General features: G+C 39.8%; 1 protein-coding gene across 1 annotated transcript in view; it reads left to right on the top strand.

Annotated features, from left to right (window-relative positions):
• LOC126298388 (leucine-rich repeats and immunoglobulin-like domains protein 3) overlaps window positions 1-22,873 on the top strand; it is a 77,090-nt gene extending 54,217 nt beyond the window's left edge. Inside the window, exons 10-13 of the mRNA XM_049989694.1 lie at window positions 4,294-4,575; window positions 6,029-6,304; window positions 8,312-8,638; window positions 21,257-22,873. Of these exons, the coding sequence (XP_049845651.1) occupies window positions 4,294-4,575; window positions 6,029-6,304; window positions 8,312-8,638; window positions 21,257-21,534 (1,163 nt within the window). The 3' untranslated portion in view covers window positions 21,535-22,873. The remainder of the gene's footprint in view (window positions 1-4,293; window positions 4,576-6,028; window positions 6,305-8,311; window positions 8,639-21,256) is intronic.
• Window positions 22,874-23,314: the final 441 nt, after the last annotated feature.

Here is a 23,314-nt window from a genome sequence, read left to right as displayed (position 1 = left end):
TTACAGCGGTTTCTTCCAATCTGTCATTGCATGTTTACACACAAGTCCTGTAAATTGCTGGTGTAGAGCTGACGTCCAATAACATCCATGAAGCATTCATATCAGATGAATCTGGTGGTTAAGCTATCATTGTGAGTGCTCCTCAAACCACCTTATACTACAGTCAGTTAAAGGATGTTTATGCAGGAAAACTCGCTACAATAGTTCACTCAGGTGTGTGGTCAGTGTGATGCAGTTGATACGAGTACTAGTGGTTGTTGCAGGAGCTCATTCATCCCATAGATTCAAATAGCAGATCCTGTGATGAATTCAGTGAGATAGTAGCATTTGATTTATACTAGTGATTCAAATAGGTTGCCCACTAGCTGCAGTAGTAGTAATAGTAGCAGCAGCAGCAGCCCTACTGGATTGATCAAATGATTTTTGATAGATGACAGTGCTGTTTTGTTCTTTGACTAACACTGGTTTCCACTGTTGTTATGCCTTGCTGTGATGGAAATTTGTTATTGATGTAGACAAAATGGTAAACTCCATTCCTTCCTTTAAACAAATGGCAGTCTAATGTCCAGGCCAGCTTTGCAATTTTAAGTGATTTTAAACAGATTCCTCACTTAAATTGTAAGTATTTTATGTTATACATAAGGCATGTAATGCTTCCACTAGATTTCTAAATGGGACATTTTAGGAATCTAATGGTATGAGCAATACATGAAAGGTTTTCATTATTGTACAATTATGATAATGAAAACCTATCATGTATTGCTCATACCATTAGACTGATTGGATAGTGGGACCTCTGTTTGCAAACTTCCACACTTCCACGTGATTTCTAAATCTTTTTTGATGAATGTCAGTATGATTCCTTCAACAAGAGACCTTGTGCAGGAGATCCTTTTGCTGGTCATAATAGCGATGGTCAGTAGATGTGAGTGCAAGCTTAGAGAAATTCTATAAGCCTTCTAGGTTTTAGGGCATTGAAATATGCGTGACGGTAGTAAAATTTTCTGAAAGTCATTGAACTTACAGTTTTTCTAGGCTGTGGGGAGCTGGATTTTGTGAAGGCTACCCTGAAATATTTTGGATGAAGATTGGACATTGAATATTTTGTACCAAGTGTGAATATGGTGAGAAGAATAACTGCATGGGATCAGATTGCCCATCATGGTAGTCACTTCCATAAATGTATCAAAGACTACATGATCCAAATAACTCCTGTTTTTATATCCTTTAAATTTAGCTTCTATTGGATGGAAATCAATTGAAGCACTAATAGACTTTAAGTGTGATTAGAATTTCTGTTTATAGAAGTAATACTAGCAGACGTACTCACACCTACACACTTTTCTAATGCCTCTTCCTCATTTTAAACTCTGTTCCAACACGTACTTGACATAATCATCAAAGAGTGGTTTAACATGCATTAGTATGGATTTTGTCTGTCCATGGTGACCCATATTGCAGTGTATAAGCTGCGCGAGTTCACGACACTTGGATGCTTTAAATATATTCACTGTTTTGAGTCTTGAGATATTAATCTTATCATATCACCTCCAGGCATGTTGGCAATGGATGCACTGGTACTGCCAAAGATAGTGATTTAGAAATCCTATGGAAGTTTGCAAATAGAAGCCTCACTGCCCCACCAATCAATAAAAACTTGGATGTATCGCTCACACCATCAGAGTCCTCATCTGTTGCTATATAGGAATGTGCTGCAAGTTTTACAAGTCTTTTGTGTAACATAAAACACAAGTGATGTGAGGAATCAAATAAATATCTCATAAGAATGTGATGCTAGCATGGATTTCAGTTTATATCAAGGATGATTGTAGATTAACAGTATCAAATTTCCACCACATCAAGGTGTACCCACAACAAAAATCAGTATTAGTTTAAGAATAATACTGTTCTCTAGCAAATGAGTCTATGGCCATTGTGGTACAGTTAGCTTAAAATCTATGGTATGAATCTTCTTCTTCTTCTTCTTCTTCTACTACTACTACTACTACTACTACTACTACTACTACTACTACTATTAATACTACTACAGCTAGTGAGGAACCTATTTGAAACTATACTATGAATCTGCTGCAACTACCTTACAAAATTTTCCATGGGATATACTGTCTGAATCTATGGAATGAACGTGCTGCTACAACGTCCACAAGTTCTCTACAAGCTGCACCACACTGACCGCACATCTGTGTGAACTATTATAGTGCATTTTCTTGCACAAGCATCCTTTAATTGGCGGTATAAGTCTCAAATCGTGCTACTGTGATCTGAGGAGCATTCTCATTGATGGCTGAGCCATGAAAATTATCTGATCTAAACTCATATAGGACATTATTGTCATAAGCCCTACACTTGCTGTTTACAGGAGTTGTGTGTAAACATGCAATGACAGATTGGAAGAAACTGCTGTAGAACTACTTTGCTAATATGCTTGATCTGCCGATAATTGTGAGCCGTCATGTGCAGTGCAACATAATTTTTAACAGATATAGATCAAGACATTTAGATGGATTTTTCTATTTCATTGACTGTGAATGTAACTCTTGCAGTTAATTGTTCTTATAATAACACTTCACAGCGTTATTTAGAAACACCTGCTGTGCATTTTGTAGTATGAAGCAAACTTGGCATTTGTTAAATTATTGTAGCTATAACATCTAGAACCTTTATACTGCCGAGTGCAAACATTCTTCCCTGGAGTTACAGTGCTTGTTCCCTGTCAAGTAGCTCCATATTATGTTTTGAGGAAAACAGCAGGTCTTTATGCAGTTCTTTTAGATGTGTGGCCAGCATACCAGTCAGCACTGTTTGGATGATTTTACTTCAGAATAAGAACCTAAGTACTCTAGCGTGGTGTTAAATCATTGTCAAGTGAACATTGTGAGTTCTGATACGTGTTCAGTGCTGCTACCAAAGCCATGAAACACTCTTCACTGATGTCCCATTCATGAACTCTTAGAGGTTATTATGCATTCTGTGGAATGACTGAAAAAATTCCAATGCCCCAATCAGAACACCTGATGCCATTTTGTTTTCAGGGGTTACAAATGATTGCATAAGCTTGGGAACAGTTTTCTGTCATTCCTCAAATTCTAGGTTGTGTGAGATAAAGGTTTTTGATGAAAAAATGAACAGTGTCCTTGTTAGTGGATTATATAATTAATAAATTAATGAGCATTTTAAATACAGTGTCGCATAGATCTCTTTCTTTGCCACTTCTACAAATACATGCATCTCTCTGTAATTTGTTAACAAAGAAAAAAAATTGCTTTCTGACAATTTGCTTGATCAGAAAATGTATATTTGGGACTCTATAAATATTTTTGGAGCATTTTACCCCATCTGATGGAGGATAATTCTTTGAGATTACCAGCCACTTCTGTTGACAAAACTAAAGATAGTCGATAGAACAGTCATCAGCCCAAGACTGCAAAATAGACAAAACATCGAGAAATGACAGTGAAAGTCTTGACAATTACGTTGTGCTGTTTTGTTATTTGGTTTGATATAATTGATCAGCTACTTTCTTGTATATATTTAATGCTTATTTTTGTTGTTTAACTTCTTGTAGTTTACAGTGGATTTGATGGAAATAAGTATGCCATCATCATTTGAGTTTAGTCTGTCTTTCCTGTATACAGTGTGTCCCAGGAGGAAGGGTCAGTATTCAGGGATATGACAGGAAATACCATCCAGAGCAAAAAAGTATAGTAAACATGGGCTCTAAACTGCATACCGTAAGAGCTATGAGCACTTGTTCAGTAGGAGAGATGTTTCAAAGTAGCAAAGATGAAGAAGAGCTTGTAGCTCTTAAGGTATACCTTTTAGAATCCATGTTTACTAGGTTTTTTTGCTTTGAATGATTGTTCCTGTCATATCTTTGAATATTGACCATTCCTCCTGGGACACCCTGTATATTCCATCAGATCTGAGGATTCCATTAGAGTTGTATTAACATTTCTCATAACTATCTGTAAATAACCATTTTCTCCAACACAGTAACTAATCTCAGAGATAGACTTTATTTGTGTAGGGAATTATGAGGTTTGTTGCGTAAGGAGTTTACAGTGTGGTTTGTCTAACCAGTTGAAGATGTTGAACCAGACTTTTTGTTGCAATAAATATTGTGATAACTTAGTTCACAAACTGAATTGTTTTCCAGAAATACTGGTATTAATTCACTGGTAATTTTCTCTTTTTGGGGTGTGTGAAGAAACTTTACACCAATGTTACTTTACATCACAAAGATAAAAGTTGCTCTTTCTTCTTTTTCCACAGCATTTCCTAGTTTTACAAAAATTCCTACTGATGTAACTACAAAGGCTGGGAGTACAGCCCGTTTGGAATGTGCCGCCACTGGCCTGCCTCTTCCAGAAATAGTGTGGCAGAAAGATGGTGGAAATGACTTTCCAGCAGCAAGAGAACGCCGCATGCATGTAATGCCTACAGATGATGTCTTTTTCATTGTTAATGTTAAGGCATCAGATATGGGAGTATACACTTGCACTGCCAAGAACACGGCTGGATTCATTGTTGCAAATGCTACCTTAAGTGTTTTGGGTGAGTACAAACCTTGTTTATTAACAAATTCTTGACAGGTGTCCCAATATACATAGTAAAAATGCCTTTACATTACTTTAAAGATATTTATTAATTTTACTCTTACCTAAAGGCTTCATATTTTCAGACGGGATGGGGAACTAGAGAGGGAAAACTTTTCAGTCAGTTTAAAATCATTTGATCATGTGACTGACACACAGATAAACAATATTTAAGAGACAATTGTGTAATTGGTCATAAAAAAAAAATAGAACTGAAGAAAGTTGGAAAAATTATCTTAATAACTTGCTTAGGCAGCAAAAATCAGATGTATGCTGAATAACTGAGCAGGGTGATGCAGTGACTCTGAACTTGCATTCAGTATGACAGTGTTCAGATCATCCATGTTTAGGTTTTTCATGGTTTCCCTAAATCACTTAAAGCAAATGGTGGAGTGGTTTCTTTGAAATATAAATAATTGATTTCTCTCCTTGCCATCCCCAATCTAAGCTTGTCCTTTGTCTGTAATGATTTGTTGTCACTGTGATGTTAAACCCTAAGCTACCTTCCTTCCTTCCTGTGCACTGAAATAGGTTGGAAACTCACTAATAGCTTTATTGGTATAAAAAGTAAAATGTGATAAATGGTAATGCCCTAAAGAAAAACTTCAATTTTTCATGCTGTGAGATGTCGTTTGAGAACAACTCACAAATATAATGGGATGAATCCTTGAAGTGGTTTTCTGAAAAACTGTAACTGCCCAGTAAAAATCCACTGCAAAAGCTTGCTTTCAATTATGTACAAATATGGGCTAATGAAGCGAGGAATAATTCTGCACAACATTTACGTAAGGTGAAAGTGCCATTTCAGATGAGGATTTATACAATGAGGTCTGGATTCTGAAGAGACAGAGACACAAAAGTTTACACAGTGTAGTTGAGGCATTGATTAGTAGAAAGGTACATAAACAAGATCAAACTTGTAGCTGTGCTTTTGGAAAATGTCTTTTTTTTTAGCTGTGGCTGTTTCGTCCAGTGTTTTTGTAGGTAATTGGCCAGCCACATTTTCCTGAGCTGCTGTTTTAGGTATTTCTTACTTACTCTACCCATTTTAAACAGATTTGACAGACAGTCATTGTTTGTAGTTTTAAATTATGGATGATTGTGTGTGGTTAAATGATGATCAGTGTAAATGAGTGAGAGTTGATGAGATTTTAACTGAACTTTTATCATAGGAACTTTTTAAACATTTACCTTTTAACCGCATTAATCCCCTAAAAATGGAGCGAGCATGGTGAAACTGAGCTGTGCCAGTTTTGTTACCTTTTCATATACGTTAAGTGGTCGGGTACCTGTAGTCCAAATGATTCGAAATCATGTTTACAATATTCATGTTACATTTTAATATATTGTACAATTATATATTATTTTATTCTAAGATTTTGACTTAATTTTTGTGTTTGTTTATAATTTAGAACCTCCATCATTTGTGAAGCCAATGGAGAGCAAGGAAATAACAGCAGGAGAACCAATTGTTATAGAGTGCATGGCATCAGGCTCGCCAAAACCAAAACTGGTTTGGAAGAAAGATGGAGGAAATTTGATTACAACAGAAAGACACTTTTTTACTGCTGAAGATCAGCTGTTGGTGATTGTTAACACAATACCTTCTGATGCAGGAACCTATGAGTGCGAGATGTCCAATACTCTGGGAACCGAAAAGGGCTACTCCAAGCTGACTGTTGTTCCAGGTAAGTTTGGCAACTTCACAATAATACTTACGAAAGTAGTAAAGTTAAAGTACACACAAGTGGGATTTGAATCAGATGTAGATTAAATGCAGATCGTGTGCTCATTTGCATGAAGGTTATGTATGGCCATTTAGTTCAAAGTTACAGGATCCAAATTTTGGCCATTGTAGTTTATGATTATGTTTCAATTGGAGAAATCCCAAGTGTGGTTAATTCATGGATCACAGCAGCACATTAGTTTCACATGTGTGTTTGCAAGTTCGCTGCTGGTCATTGAAGTTTCATCACAAGGAAGGACAGGAAATAGAGAAATGTTATTTACATTATATACACAGTATATAGGAATAAAACATGGAGGTGATTTTGTGGTACACAGCTTGTGAGTTTTAGTACACAGATCTGCCACCTCTGGTACCAACAGTAGCTCTAACTGGCTGGGCATCAAGTGAAACAGAGCTTGGATGATAGATACGGGCACATCATTCCATGCTGCTTTAACATTATGCCAGAGTTTATCAATTGTAGGGACTTGAGAAATCTCGAAAACAGGTTGGCCAGGGCCCCAGTTGAAGACACTCTGTATCGAGGTAGATTGGGACAGCATGGGCAATGTGTGATATTGTATTTTCTTGTTGCAAGGTGACAACGTGGAGACCTTCAAAATACAGTGCAGCCACTGGTTATTGGCCAGATTACTGACGGTGAGAACTAGATGCCTTTATGATCGTGATGATGAATAGAATCGCCTTGTTCACTCTCCTCATAGCCTCCATATACTGACACTTCCATTGTCTACTGTTGTCGTTGTGTGCACCCCTGTCGGCACCTCTGCTGCCGCATCGAGAGAAGCCACGAAAATGGTCACCGTACTGACAATCTGTGGTGCTTCAGACATTTTTGCGCTGTTCATCTGGATATTTATCTTGCTGCAAAGAAGCCCATTTCTGACTCGAGGTATATGACGTAGCTGTGTGATACATCATGGCTGAGCAAACAATTTGTTTTTCTTCATGGACACTATCAGCATGGGGCCATTTTGATCCTCCATGACATTAAGTATGTCCCTCCTGACCTCATCGATTCCGTGTTCATGTGATAGTTGTGGGATCCCGACTGTTGTGTATAGCAGTATTACAAAATGATAAACCACAGGCTCGATAGGCCACAATCCTGCCATTGTTGAATTCCAGCAGATGTTAGTAGACATTTCTTTCTTATACATTGCATGAAATGATCTTCTCACAAACAAACAACATTTTAATGTGATTCCTCAGTGAGAAACCTGACACGTAATCTTATGTAAAATACAGAATGTAAACGACATTACTTGTATCTACTTTGTGCACTGAAATGCTAATCATTTGCATAGCCAAGCATGCAGTTTCTGCCAATGTGATTTTTGGTGCATGCTGCATTTGTAGTGTTGTGAATTGAATGGCCAGTGGTATGTTAGTAAAAAGTGTATGTTGCCTAGAAAAATGAACTGTTGTATTGTAAGTGCTTTGTAAGAATGTGATAGTAGTTCTCAAATAGTTTAATCAGAATATTTTGCCTTACTGATTTATTCTGTTCTGTTCAATTTGTCAGTGCTCAGCCACATTACTATTGATTGATTTCTGATTTCTCTTACTGAAATAGGTCATGTAATTAGCTATTCATAAGTAGTAAGGTTTTATTCTTTCAAATTATCTTTCAGCTGATCTTCGGATAATTTAAATCACCTTTTTTGGCCAGTAAGGTAGAAGGGTTTTATAACAATACTGCAGAATTTAATTTTACCACTAGAACCTGTGGCATACCAAAATACTAACAATTGAAAGAGCGCTCCCTCTTCTTTTCCTTCTTTTTTTACTGTTTTTTTTGCCTAAATGTTTTATAATAAATGCATCACATGTTTATCATTTTTTGGAAATATAATGTATTTTGTGGTACAAGAACCAGAAAATTTTAGGTCATGTGATTTTTTATTGTTCCATACACTGAATTGATATATACATCTCTTTTTAGCATCTGCGGTTGGTGTGACAGATGGTGATATAACAGGAATCATCATAATAACTGTGGTGTGTTGTGCAGTTGGGACTTCGGTGATTTGGGTTGTCATTATCTATCACACACGTAAAAGAATGGGTCTAATGGAAGCCGGAAATGATGCCTGTCCTTATCCGAGCACACTTTTGCGGTCACATCCGGACTGCAGAGGTTCTGTTCCCAATCTTTATATTGATGTAACATCAGAACAGTCAAGTGATAAAGATAGTGGCACAGGTGATTCTGCAAAGCGCAGTAGTGATGATTTCCTGTTAGAGAATGGGCACGCTGTAGCTCTAGAAGGTAAGTTGTAAACGTGTACATTTCGTGACTGTAAATATAGGTGTTAAGAGTTACACTACATTTAATATAATACTAATGCTTCACTTGATGTGAGAAATATGTGGTTCAACAACAGACCATTATCACTTGAAGTATAAAATTTACATTATCCCTTTAAATGGTAAATTCCATTTAATGGCCAAACACAACTTATATTCCTGTTCACAGCATACTGGCCAAAATGCTGAAAGGTAATATACAAATATTTTACTAATCGGACCATTCAAATACTGTGGTAATACATGGTAATCGATAGTGTGAATAAAGAAGATAGACATGTGAAGTTGCGAAGATTGGATATCATGTTTGTGGATCATAGAAACTGTCACATAATGACTGCAATTAAGTATGCAGTATCTTGATAGGAAAGTTCATCACAGCTCCTCTTATAGTCTGTGGCTCAACCCTTTAGACTTAAGACATACACATTAGCACTCAAGAACCAAACAGAAAATCTTTGACTGTACTGATCATTCTCAGGTGCATGGTTCTTTAATATTAGATCTCCAATACATGTAAGAGATTAAGTGATTTGCACAAGACATAATGAAGCTGCTCAGTGATGAACTAGTGAAAACAGCTACTTCAAGAAGAACCTTCATCTGTATGATTGTCTGGTAATACTTTAAAATCTTGATTTATCATCCTAAAATATGGTCATTTTTCTTGAAATTCTGTGATGCAATGGAAATGTTAAGTATAACCATACAAAAAGACTTGTAAAATACGAATTGGGAGAATTTCGGCACAGATGCCATGATCAGCGTACATTCCATTTTGTAGCAAATATGCATTAATTGTCCTACAAAGCACCTAGTGCAGAGCCAGAAATTTTTACTGGCTCTAGAAGAGAGAAAGATTCTGTAGTTAATAGGAAATTGCATGACTTTGAGACATAGAAAATGAGTAAGTCAAAATAGCTTCCAACATTTGCCACATAATTTGCATCACTTATGAAAAATCTAGTTGTAAAGACAGATATTTCCACATAAAAGCAAACTGCAAAGATAGAATAAAACTCTGCATATATGAGTTCTAGCGTAAACTTTGTACTAAACGCCAGTTGTTGGGTCAATTAAAAAACTATACATCTACAAAATATAGCAGTTTTACAAAATGTAAATTCAGGGCTCGACATTTCCCATTCTGTATTTTATGCTGGCTTGATGTATCCCAGTCTTTATTTTATGCTGGCTGCTCCATTGCAAGGAATAACGATAACAAAAGGTTACGATAGCGGCAGCAGGGGGGTGGTAAAATGATGATGATGATGATAATAATGACAATGATGATCCTGTGTAGTTTAGTGTGAGAACATTAATTCTCTCTGACATTAACGATACTAAGGCTGTGTCTGCATGAAGTGAAAAGAGAAACACACAGCGTTGAAACTCAATTGAGAGTGGTTCTACACTGCACTGCAACAAAAATGATTTAGAACACACACGGAGAAACAGAAACTAATAACACAAGATAATTCTCCACATTTCTGTCTGCGGGAGATAATGTTTAAACTGAACGACATTCATATGATCCCAGGACATAGCCTGCACTAAAATAATGATTTTGACAGGAACGGAGTCAGTTGCGGAGTGGCCATTGAATGAATGTTTTATACTGCTTCACCACAGCTGTCCTCTGCATAATAAATATCCAAACAGTTGCTCCCACTTAATAGAAGGATTTAGCTTTTTGCTTCTGGGACTTTCATTTCCAACTCTGAAAAGAAACAACTAGCCATTCTTCATGTGGGAGCTAGATACTGCACTTTCTTGCAGGGTACAGCTCCTGAAAAATGAGATGTGAGAAATACTTTTAATAGAATGTTGCCGAGTGGTAATTGTTATGGTTCGTACACAGAGGCAGTTTTGGTCACACCTACTCTGACAAGGAATGAACCATACCAGTTAGAGTATTACCATCAGTAGCTATTTGTGAAAGGTACTAGAACTGTCATCTAACCTATGTTCTACAATATTGGGGGCTATTTAGTTAGTTTTACTATGGGTTCAAAAGGTATCATTCCACCCTCGACAATCTTAAACATGGGGGCAGTAAAACAGCAGTCTTTGCTACTTGGTCAACTCTCAGAAGTGTATTTTTTAATCTTGAGGTCTGCTGTAACACAGTGGCAAAGTTAATGAAATTAAGACTTGTTCAGAAGGCCACAGACCATTTTTGTACCTCTATGCTGTTTGGGAACTGAGCAAGAAAAGAGGAAAATGATCCCAGTACACTATATACCCTCTGAATGGTCAATGCAAGATTGCAGTTGTAGATATAAATCTACTACATGGTAATTTAATATTGTTTGCCCTTTGAGGGGTGTCTTCCTATCTTCTCATAGTTCCTCCTCTCCTGACAATTTTCTAGTATTGAATCAGTGGCATCAAACCAAAGAACATCCAGTATTTCTGTTATATAACAGTATAATGTGGTTAATGTATCATGTTTAACAGGTTTACAGTTTCGGAGAAGGCGAGAGCTTAACAGGTCCATGGCTAGCTAGTATGTGGTCCTACCCAGAATGTTCGAGGATTTCATTCTGAAAATGAGAAACTGTACTTGCACTCTGGTGTCCTTCATCAGCTTCAAAATAATAAACCCAGCAATGTTCCCATTTTTAGAAGCACTCCTGGAAGTCCACAGGCTGAAGACTGTTCAGGACCCGTTGTGATTCCACCAGGACATCTTAAGTTGAGTCAAAACATCGCCTTTTCAACATGATTTCAATTTTTGGGAACAGGTAGAAGTTACACGGGGCTAGGTCTGGCACGTAGGGAGGGTGGGGGACCAGTGTCATGTTGTTTACAGTCGGCAAGCTGTGCACAGGTGCATTGTCATGGTGCACAAACCAATCTTTGTTTCTACACAACTCTGGTTATTTGCACTAAACATTTTCTGTCAGTCACCTCAAAACCTTGCATTAAAACTACCCGTTGACAGTCTGACCAGGTGGAACAAACTCTTATGCATTATTCCCTGAATGTCGAAAAAATGATCAGCATTGTCTTCATTTTGCTTCAAACTTATTGAGCTTTTTTTGGCCTGGGAGAAGATTGTGTTTTCCATTGTGGTGATTGATGCTTTGTTTCAGTGTCATAACTGTAGAGCTGAGATTCATCATCTGTTATGAGTCTGGATAGGAATTTTGGACAGTTTGACTCTTTGTTGCAGTTAACTGCATGTGTGAATCCTGAGGTTTTGTTGGCTGATGTTGAGAAGGCAAGGAACAAACCTTGCTGCAATTCGTCTCACGTTCAGTTCATCAGCTGGAATTCGTTGACGTGTACTGTACAACAGCCCAAGTCTGTTACAAACATCATGAATTGTCTGCCTCCAGTTTTTGTGAATCACATAATGCACTTTTATGATCATTTCCAATGTTGTTCATCTTGACACTTGACCAGAATGGTTGCCATCTTTCACAGATTCTCAGCCTTCCTTAAAGCATTTAAACCACTCAAATATACTTGTGTGACTTAGTGCACTCACCAACTGCCTCTGTCAGTGGGCAGTGTGTTTCAGCTGCAGTTTTCTTTGACGTGAAACAGAATTTAATGCAAATCAGTTGCTCCTTCACATTATCCCGTTTGCAATTCATAGAAGCATTGAAACATGCCTTGACACGCACCACTAAAACTCACAACTGCATGTGCCAAAGGTGATGCAACCTTATTACCGCAGTAGCTGAGACATGTACATAGAGACATCTAGAGGCAAAATGCCACACTACTACTGGATTGATCAGTACAATGAAATTCTTGGATATTTTGGGTAACACCTCGTAACATACTATGAAGTTTGATCCTATATTTTTATTGATGATCAAATTTTAAGCTTCTTGGGGCCACCGCATTGTAGCGTGTGCAAATAGTTCTCTTTGCCGAGTACCTGTTCATGAGTAATTTAATGGAATTGAGTTGGCTGTGTACCAGTATTATTTTGGCCTACCTATGCTTACAAGTTTTTCTTACTTTTTCATTCTGATCATATTCAAATAACAACTTTAGTCTGCATCAGCAACAGTTTATTAATATCTACTGCACATTCCAGGTCTCATTCCACATCAACAGATGGACTTATTTGTGTTTTATATGCATTTTATGCAGTCTCATTGTTTCATTAATGTAAATAAAGTGCAGTTGACACAATATATTGTGACTTTACCCTATTTATTAGTTGCAGCCCTCAGAAAGCAGTCCATTCCAGACAAAATATCATTATTGACTGTGATTTTCCTGTGTTTGCAGTAGACACTGTTTCTCTGTAGTAAAATATTATCAGCAATTGGTATTCTACTTACACCCATTACTGCCATGCTCATTCTTACAATCTTTAAAAGTGATATTCGAATGTTTAGGTTACATCTGTAAATCTGAACAGCTGCAATAACCTAACGTGATTATAACAATCACCTCACCCTTTTTCTTGGAATCTTGTTTGATGATAAGCAAGAGTGTGATAAATTCTGAGCAACTACAACTTTTATCTTTTCTGTAAAAGTCAAAATTATCTATTCTTCTTGTGAGTGGTTAACATTCCTGCTCTAATTTAATATTTCCCCCCCTAAGTATTTCATTATTTTGTACCTAAGAATGCTACTTACATCTTCCTTAAATATTACGCAATGATAGAGGTGGTGGTGATAGTAGCAGTAGTTAGTCATTACTGAATCATTTCTAAATCTGCCCTGCCTCCCTTCCCATCCCTTGCTACCTCTCTCCCTCCCCCCATCCCTCTCTCCCTCCCCCCCATCCCTCTCTCCCTCCCCCCATCCCTCTCTCCCTCCCTCCCTCCCTCCCTCCCTCCCTCCCTCCCTCCCTCCCTCCCTCCCTGCATGCCTCCCTCCCCCAACCCTCCCCAATCAATCACTCACTCACTCACTCACTCACTCACTCCCCGCACTCTCCGCCCTCTCCCCCTATCTCCCTCACTCCCCGCACTCTCCGCCCTCTCCCCCTATCTCCCTCACTCCCCGCACTCTCCGCCCTCTCCCCCTATCTCCCTCCTCTCTCTCTCTCTCTCTCTCTCTCTCTCTCTCTCTCTCTCAAGGTATGTTCTCGAAGGTATGTTCTCCTAACGCTTTCGCGCGATTACTAAATGATCCTGTAACGAAGCGCGCTGCTCTCCGTTGGATCTTCTCTATCTCTTCTATCAACCCTATCTGGTACGGACCCCACACTGCTGAGTAGTATTCAAGCAGTGGGGGAACAAGCGTACTGTAACCTACCTACTTTGTTTTCGGATTGCATTTCCTTCGGATTCTTCCAATGAATCTCAGTCTGGTATCTGCTTTACCGACGATGAACTTCATATGATCATTCCATTTTAAATCAATCCTAATGCATACTCCCAGATAATTTATGGAATTAACTGCTTCCAGTTGCTGACTTGCTATTTTGTAGCTAAATGATAAGGGATCTAACTTTCTATGTATTCGCAGCACATTACACTTGTCTACATTGAGATTCAATTGCCATTTCCTGCACCATGTGTCGATTCGCTGCAGATCCTCCTGCATTTCAGTACAATTTTCCATTGTTACAACCTCTCGATACACCACAGCATCATCTGCAAAAAGCCTCAGTGAACTTCCCATGTCATCCACCAGGTTATTTATGTATATTGTAAATAGCAACGGTCCTATGACACTCCCCTGCGGCACACCTGAAATCACTCTTACTTCGGAAGACTTCTCTCCATTGAGAATGACATGCTGCGTTCTGTTATCTAGGAACTCTTCAATCCAATCACACAATTGGTCTGATAGTCCATATGCTGTTACTTTGTTCATTAAACGACTGTAGGGAACTGTATCAAACACCTTGCGGAAGTCAAGAAACACAGCATCTACATGTGAACCCCTGTCTATGGCCCCTCTGAGTCTCGTGGACGAATAGCACGAGCTGGGTTCCACACGACCCTCTTTTTCGAAACCCATGCTGATTCCTACAGAGTAGATTTCTAGTCTCCAGAAAAGTCATGATACTCTAACATAATATGTGTTCCAAAATTCTACAACTGATCGACATTAGAGATATAGGTCTATAGTTCTGCACATCCGTTCGACGTCCCTTTTTGAAAACTGGGATGACCTGTGCCCTTTTCCAATCTTTTGGAAAGCTTCGCTCTTCTGGAGACCTATGGTGCACCGCTGCAAGAAAGGGGGCAAGTTCCTTCGCGTACTCTGTGTAAAATCGAACTGGTATCCCATCAGGTCCAGCGGCTCTCCCTTCTCTCTCCCTTCTCCCCCCTCTTTCCCTTCTCCCCCCCTCTCCCTCTCCCTCTCCCTCTCCCCCCCTCCCCCCCTCTCCCCCCTTCTCCCCCCTTCTCCCCCCTTCTCCCCCCCTCCCCCCTCTCCCCCCCCTCCCCCCTCTCCCCCCTCTCCCCCCTCTCCCCCCTCTCCCCCCTCTCCCCCCTCTCCCCCCTCTCCCCCCTCTCCCCCCTCTCCCCCCTCTCCCCCCTCTCCCCCCTTCTCCCCCCCTCTCCCCCCCTCTCCCCCCCTCTCCCCCCCTCTCCCCCCCTCTCCCCCCCTCTCCCCCCCCTCTCCCCCCCTCTCCCCCCCTCTCCCCCCCTCTCCCCCCCTCTCCCCCCCTCTCCCCCCCTCTCCCCCCCTCTCCCCCCCTCTCCCCCCCCTCTCCCCCCCTCTCCCCCCCTCTCCCCCCCTCTCCCCCCCTCTCCCCCCCTCTCCCCCCCTCTCCCCCCCTCTCCCCCCCTCTCCCCCCCTCTCCCCCCCCTCTCCCCCCCTCTCCCCCCCTCTCCCCCCCTCTCCCCCCCTCTCCCCCCCTCTCCCCCCCTCTCCCCCCCTCTCCCCCCCTCTCCCCCCCTCTCCCCCCCTCTCTCTCCCCCCTCTCCCTCTCCCTCTCCCTCTCCCTCTCCCTCTCCCTCTCCCTCTCCCTCTCACTCACTCACTTATGTTAGCTCAGCTCTTCAGTACTACTGTCAATTTGTTTTGCATTATGAAACTTGTTCTTTTTCCAGACATATAAAATGTTCACATAGATGACAGATACCAAGGCGGTGTTCTGTAATATCAGTTTTGCTGAGCTGTTGTTAGTGTGTGTGGCCTTTATGCTCTGTACACTGTCCTTCGTGGTCTTGATGGTCTGACCAATGTGTTACATGCTGCTCCTGCACAGAATACAGTAGACACCCACCTTATGTAAACAAGGCTCATATCATCCATTACAGACCCTAAACGATTGCTAATCTTAGGTGGTAGTCAGGAAATGCACTTCACACCATGTTTCTGCAGAATATAACCAATTAGTATCAAGAGTATTAGTTATTGGAAGCTTCAGTGTTCAATGTGTAATGAAGCCCCATGTGTTCAGGGCCAGAAAGAAAGACAATGTGCACTCAGTATGTCTGCTTGGATTTGGGGGGGTGGGGGGAGGGGCGCCTCATACAAGATGTGGAGGAGGCCTTATCTGCAGTTGTCTGCAAGTTGTGGCTCATTTCAGCACCAGTGACACCTGTCGCTTGGGTACTGAGGCCATTCTCAGTTCATACGAGTAGCTGGCAGAAGTAGTGAAGGCTGCTGGTCTCACATGCAGCGTGCGAGTAGAGCTCACAGTTTACAGCATTTTTCCTAGAGTTGATTGAGGTCCTTTGGTTTAGAGCCGAGTAGAGTGTCTCAACCAAAGTCTTAGTAGAGATTCGTGCATCTCCAAAAAGATGGATGCGCAAAGCCTACAACAATTACACCGTCATACCTTAGTAAAGGATCTAGCTGAGTACACAAGAATGTTCTGGTCCTACTTAAAATCATTAGCAGTCCAAAGGCTTCTATACAGTCACTCATTGGCCAGTCTGGTGTGGTAATAGAAGATAGCAAAAGGAAAGATGAAGTTTTAAATTTTGTATTTAAGAAATCGTTCACACAGGAGGATCACACAAACTTAGTCAGTTGGTCATTGCGCAGATTCCCATATGGAGGACATTGTAATGGAAACCCGGGCATAGAAAAGCAACTGAAGGAGATGATAACGAATAAGTCACCAGGTCAGGATGGAATCCAAATCAAATTTTACAAAGAGTACTCTACAGCATTGGCCCCTTACTTAGCTTGCATAACATGAATCTCTCACCCAGCAAAAATTCCCAAGAGATGGGGAAAAAAGTGCAGGTGACTCCTGTACATAATAAAGGTAAAAGAATGGACCCACAAAATTACAGGCCAATATTCTTAACGTAGATTTGTTTTGTAGAATTCTTGAAAATATTCTCAGTTGAAGTATAATAAATTTCCTGGAGGTGGAAAAGTCTTTGTTCAAAAATTGTCATGGATTTAGAAAGCATCACTCACGCATAACTCAGCTTGCCCTTTTCTTACATGATATCATGTGAACCATGGATATAGGGCAACTGGCAAATTCCGTGTTCCTAGACTTCTGAAAAGCGTGTGACATGATGCCTCACTGCAGACTGTTAATGAAGGTGTGAACATATGGAATAGATTCCCAGATATGAGAGTGGCTTTAAAACTTCTTAAGTAATAGAACCCAGGACGTTGTCCTCGACAGTGAGTGTTCATCAGACACAAGGGTATTGTCACGACTGCCCCTTGGAAATGTGATAAATGCTATTATTCTTTATATACATAAGTGATTTGGTGGGCAGGGTGAGCAGCAGTCTGCAGCTGTTTGCTGATGATGATGTGGTGTACCAGAAGATGTCATTGAGTGACTGTAGGAGGGTGCAAGATGACACAACAAAATTTCTAGTTTTTGTGATGAGTGGCAGCTTGCTCTAAATGTAGGAAAATATATGTTAATCTATATGAGTAGGAGAAACAATCCTATAATGTGCGAATACAGTATTAGTAATGTGCATCTCGACCCAATCACATTGATTAAATATCTAGGTGTAATGTTGCAAAGTGATAGGAAATTAAACGAGTGTGCAAACACTATAGTAGGGAAGGCAAATGGTAGACTTTGATATATTGGGAGAATTTTGGGAAAGTGTGAGTCATTTGTAAAGGAGACAGCATATAGAACACTAATGTGACCCATTCTGGAGTACTGTTTGAGTGTGTGGGAGCCCAACTAGGTCGGATTAAAGGAAGACCTTAAAGCAATACAGATTTGTTACTTGTGGGTTTGATTGCGGAAGTGCTTTGGGAACTCAAATGGGAAGCCCTGGAGGGAAGGTGACCTTTTCAAGAAACACAGTTGAGCAAATTAAGAGAACTGGCATTTGAAGCTGACTGCATAACAATTCTACTGCTACCAACATACATTTTGCGTATGGACCAAAGAGGTAAGATAAGAGAAATTAGAGCTTGTAAGGAGGCGTATAGACAGTCATTCTTCTCTTGCTCAATTTTTTAGTTAAACAGGAAAGGAACTGATTAGCGGTGGTGCAAGGTACCCTCCACCACGCAGCATACGGTGACTTGCAGAGTGTGTGTGTAGAGTAGATTCGGTTGGAAATGGTTCTTGCATAAGGCAAAGAGACCATAGATTTAGATGCCACCTCACTATTTTCATCACTCACCCAGTTCACAGCTGCTCGATAGTGCAATGCTCATCCAATGTCTTTCACTACAACTATTCTGGTGAAAAGTTAGTTTGAGATGAGTTAACTCAGCTGACAAACTGTCAGTATGGGATGACATGGGCCCTATGTACCAAAGTACGAGGTACCCCTTTACATGAGCCAGATGCTGACAACTAACGACCTGAAGATACAAATTAGTGTGAGTTGGATTCCTATAAAAAGTATGTCCCAACATATCAGCAACCTCCCCTGGGACTAACACATCAAGGAAGGGAAAGCAACAGTTCTTTTCCACCTCCATAGTGAAACGCATATTGCTACTCTGCTGAGACCACTAGTAGCTCAGTGTGTTCATCGCATTAGGAACTCAGTGAATTTTCTATGTTGGTTTGGTCGTCTTTCTCTTCGCTCACATTCCTCTGCCTGAGTTGTCATGGGCAATTGCCATTGTGTTGACCTCTTCTTACTTTTTATTCAGTGACCAAGGACAGGTGCAATTGTGATGGGGAGCCCTCTGTCACCTATTATTGCTAATATGTTCATAGAAGATACCAAGGAACATGCTCTGGAGTTGCTGGCATTAACAGTTCCATGCTTTTTTTAAATGTACATGAACAATACATTTGTTGTTTGACTCCCTATAGAGGTGAAAAAGGATGGCGGCCCTTCTTTCCTTTATGTGTTTATCAGGAGAAAGGTTGGTGGTGTTTGGGGCATAATATTTATATGATGACAACTCTCGCTGTCTCCTCCTCCTCCCGCCCCCTCCTCCTACCCCCTTCAGGATGATAGTTGCCACCATCTGGCTCAGCATGAGGGGTACTTCATACCTTGGTTCACAGGATCCACATCATCTCAGACGTTGAAATTTTGCAGCCAAGTTAGCCTACTCCAATTCATCTTTCACCAGATGGTTATATGAAACACAGATCAGATGCAGATTGTGGTATTGACCAACCGTGAAATGGGTAAGTTATGAAAACAGCAAGATGACACTTAAAATTTATAGCATATCCAACAGGATTGGTCATATTTTGCAGAAAAACAGTGATGTGTGTTATTTGACCTCCACCTAAGATTAGGACCCTTTTAGGTTTCGTAAAGGATTATCTTGGTTTGCGTGAGGTGGGTGTCTACTGAATCCTATGAACTTGGGCATATATTTTGGTCAGACCATAAGGAGGGCAGAGGACCAGTTTGCTGAGCGTAATCGTCTCACACGGCAGAGCAAATCTGCTATTACAGAACACTACCTTGGTATCAGTCATCCTATGAAGTATAACAACACAGAGGTTCTGGTGTGCACGTCAAACTATTGAATTAGTGTTGTTAATGAATCAGTTAAGATTAAATTAGCAAGTGGCCTTATAGAAACGGAGGTGTTTTCTTAAATTCTGCGAGGAATGCTGCACTCTCCCTGCCCAAACTACAAATGACTGAGTTAATGCTACTTGCTCATCTGTTGGTAATTAACATTCACAATCAGTAACTTCTGTCATTGGTCATCTTTGGTTGTGCGGTGAGGCCAGTCGTTTTTATGGTGTGTTTATTGTACTTCCACTTACGCTGTATTATGATTCTTGGTCGGCGAAGCCCCGCCTGATGAGGGTTTAAATTTCCTTGCACAGCACTCTGTCTTTGCATTTGTGCCTTGAAAATGACTGGGTGTTTCCCTCTTGAAATATGAGCAGCTTTATTCTTGTAAGTTGTTTGAAACAAGTCTAGCATTAAGTTAACAACATGCAACAGTAAATCAGTTCCTCCATAGGTAATGCCTATTTTTGAACAGTAATTTCATCATTTTTCCAATCGTAAGGCTTTCAATTTCTCTTATAGAGTTAAGGCTTTCAATTTCTCTTATAGAGTTCACAAAGTAAGTGTCTTCTACAATGTTTGCTGTTATCTCAACTCCCTCTAAGTTTCCTCCTTCCGCCTGTCGCTGCAAGTCCTTGTTTCTTCCTAATTTCCCTACTCGTCAACAGCTGCAGCTCCATGGTCATATTGGTACTTGCCATTAAATAACTTTTTCCAGTTCTTAGAATTTTTCTTCCCGGTTCTTTCGGGGCTATAATAGTGTTGATAATGTCTTCAATTTATAGTCAATGTGTTATTCTGTTTTTGTAACTGTTTTAAATTTATAATTTCTTTGGTCCACACACACACACACACACACACACACACACACACACACACACACACACACACACACACACACACACAGACAGAGAGAGAGAGAGAGAGAGAGAGAGAGAGAGAGAGAGAGAGAGAGAGAGAGAGAGAGAGAGAGAGAGAAACCAGCATTTCCTTCTAAGCCATTACATTGATTTCAACCAAATTTATTGGACATACTACTTGCTGTATGACAATCAGCACTGTGGGTGTCCTAGGAGTAGAGATGCAGCCAAAATGGGGTTTTGTACTCCCTGACAGGCATATTGTGCCATTAGTTTCTGCATGCCTTGCAGGGGCATATGGGCACAGCTGAGCGGGGGGGGGGGGGGGGGGGGGGTATGAAATAGACCATATAGAGATAGGGGGAGAAGATGGACAAAGAGAGTGGGGGAGCCATGGGGGAAAAGGCTAGTTTTATAATGCTGTTAGTTTTGTAACAGTCGTAGAGTTAACTGCCAAGTAGACCAATTTAATGTGTTTAGTAGCTATGGTGCACAATTAGTTATCATCAGAATTGAGTGATATACATATTGTTTGATACTTAGAACAAAAGTAGTTCAAAATAAATTTGAGATTTTACCATTGTGTTAGTAAATGCAAAGACAGGCACAGCAGCATATTTACCACAGTGATTTAAAATTAAGACTTTTTGTGCTTGATCCAGTTTTAGTCATGTTTTAAAAACTTAGCAGATGGAGGCAATGACTGAGCTTGACTGGCAAGAAATCATTTTTGTGTGATATTGTTAGCCACTAATTTAATGAATCTTATTTTAACCATATATGGATACAACACAATAAAATAAATTTTCAACCTTATTAGTCATACTATAGGAAGATAATTAATTATTGCTGTAACACTGGACTACTAATTGCTTAAAAGTATCTTCTCCATTTGCAGAAGTGAGTGAGCACGAAAGTGTCACGAATTCTCTGCTGCCAAATTGTGCTATACAAGGAATGAGTGGCGCATTGCTGCTGCACAGCTTGTTGCACCGTACTGATCATGACAGGCCACAAGATTCAAAAGAAGTGAGCGCAAATTCCTCGCAGAGGTGGTCGGCTCCTTTTGGTAGAGAATCTACTGCTGCCGATGTTCCCCACTCGTGTTCCTATCGTAGCCTGCCCCTCGATATACAGACTCATACCGAGGATACTGTGGGAGGTGATAGCCAGTAACGGTAGTGAGTGGTTGCTGTACTGTGCATACATAACTGTTTTAACTGTGAGTTATGAATGTTCTTCTCATTTAATGAAAGAATGTGATATATGACAAAATATGTTAATTGCATTTGTTGTGAATGCTGTGTTATTTCTTTAAGAGAGTTGTTTTAAACTCTACTGACTGGTGTTTTGAAATCAGACTATTATGTAGGCAAAGTTATACACAGATAAATGTGCAACTGTATGTCCTAATTTCACTGAAATGTAATTTATGTATAAAGTGTACAACACCAGATAAAATATATTGCTTGTGACATATTTGTTAAATAAATGCTGCAAAAATTAAGTTTGATGTATAGAAATATAAATATTACGTGAGCTGTGTTGTGTGTATTAATTGTTTATTAAATGAAAAGAATGTATTTTGTACAGTCTTAACTTTGTAACTCCACCTGAAATACTTCACATATTAAGTTGATTTGGTAATTATATTTTTATTGTATTTTGATATGATGAATCGTTACTCTTGTGTGCTCTTTTGTGTAAGTGCATTCTTTGTTACACCTAATATTTCTGAACATGTTATACATGAACAAAATTTTTTGTATGTTTTGTTGAACTCAGTGCAACATGATTCACTGACTTTTGTGTAATATTGCAGAATTACCCTGTCATAGGTACCTGCTAAAATGTTGTAAGGATATTTACTTTAAGGTTTAAATTAATGATCTGGGGAGTTTTTTTAAGGCTCATCTTGCCAACGTGGCTAATTTTGTTACTTCTTGGACCTTATAGCTTTCCTTTAAATTCTGTGTTATCTAAACCTACATGGATACTCTCCAAATCACAGTTAAGCGTCTGGCCAATGGTTCATTGAACCACCATAATAATAATAATAATTTTCTATTATTACATTCTCGAAAAGTGCACGGAAAAAACAAACACCTCTCTCTTCCCATGCCAGCTCTGATTTCCCTCATTTTATTATGATGATTGTTTCTTCCTACATAGATTGGCATCAACAAAATATTTTCACATTCAAAGGAGAAAGTTGGTGACTGAAATGTGGTGAGGAGGTCACACAGCAATGAGAAAAGCCTTAGTTTTAATTATGTCCACCTGAAATCCTGTATCATGTCCATGACACTCTCTGCTCTAGTCCTCAATAATACAAAACGTGCTGCCCTTCTGTGAATTTTCACAATGTACTCTGTTAATTCTGTCTGGTAAGTATACCACACCATGCAGCAGTGCTCCAAAAGAGGACAGACAAGTGTAGTACAGCCAGTCTCTAACAAATGTGTTGCATTTTCTAAATGTTCTGCCAATAAAATGCAGTCTTCAGTTCACCTTCCTTGTAGCGTTTTCTTGTGTTCTTTCCAGTTTAAGTTGTTTCCAATTTCTAGGTATTTAGTTGAATGAACAGCCTTTAGATTTGGTTGATTTACCATATATCCAAAGTTTAACGCACTCCTTTTAGCACTCATGTGAATGACCTCGCATGTTGCATTATTTAGGGTAAGTTGCCAATTTTCGCATCATACAGCTATCTTTTCTAAATATGTTGCAATTTGTTTTGATCTCCTGACGATTTTACTAGATGATAAACAACAGCATCATCTGCAAGCAACCTAAGATGGCTGCTCAGATTGTCTCGTAAATCATATATGTAGGTAAGGAACAACAGAGAACCTATACTACTACCTTTGTGAACACTGGAAATGACTTTCCATGCACTGTGACCCCTCTGACATGAAATAACCAATCCAGTCACATATCTGAGACGATATCCCAT

The sequence above is a fragment of the Schistocerca gregaria genome, chromosome X, assembly GCF_023897955.1.
Source record: "Schistocerca gregaria isolate iqSchGreg1 chromosome X, iqSchGreg1.2, whole genome shotgun sequence".
Lineage (NCBI taxonomy): Eukaryota > Metazoa > Arthropoda > Insecta > Orthoptera > Acrididae > Schistocerca > Schistocerca gregaria.
The sequence above is the reverse complement of the archived record's forward strand: the minus strand, read 5'-3'. Positions and strand labels throughout refer to the sequence as shown.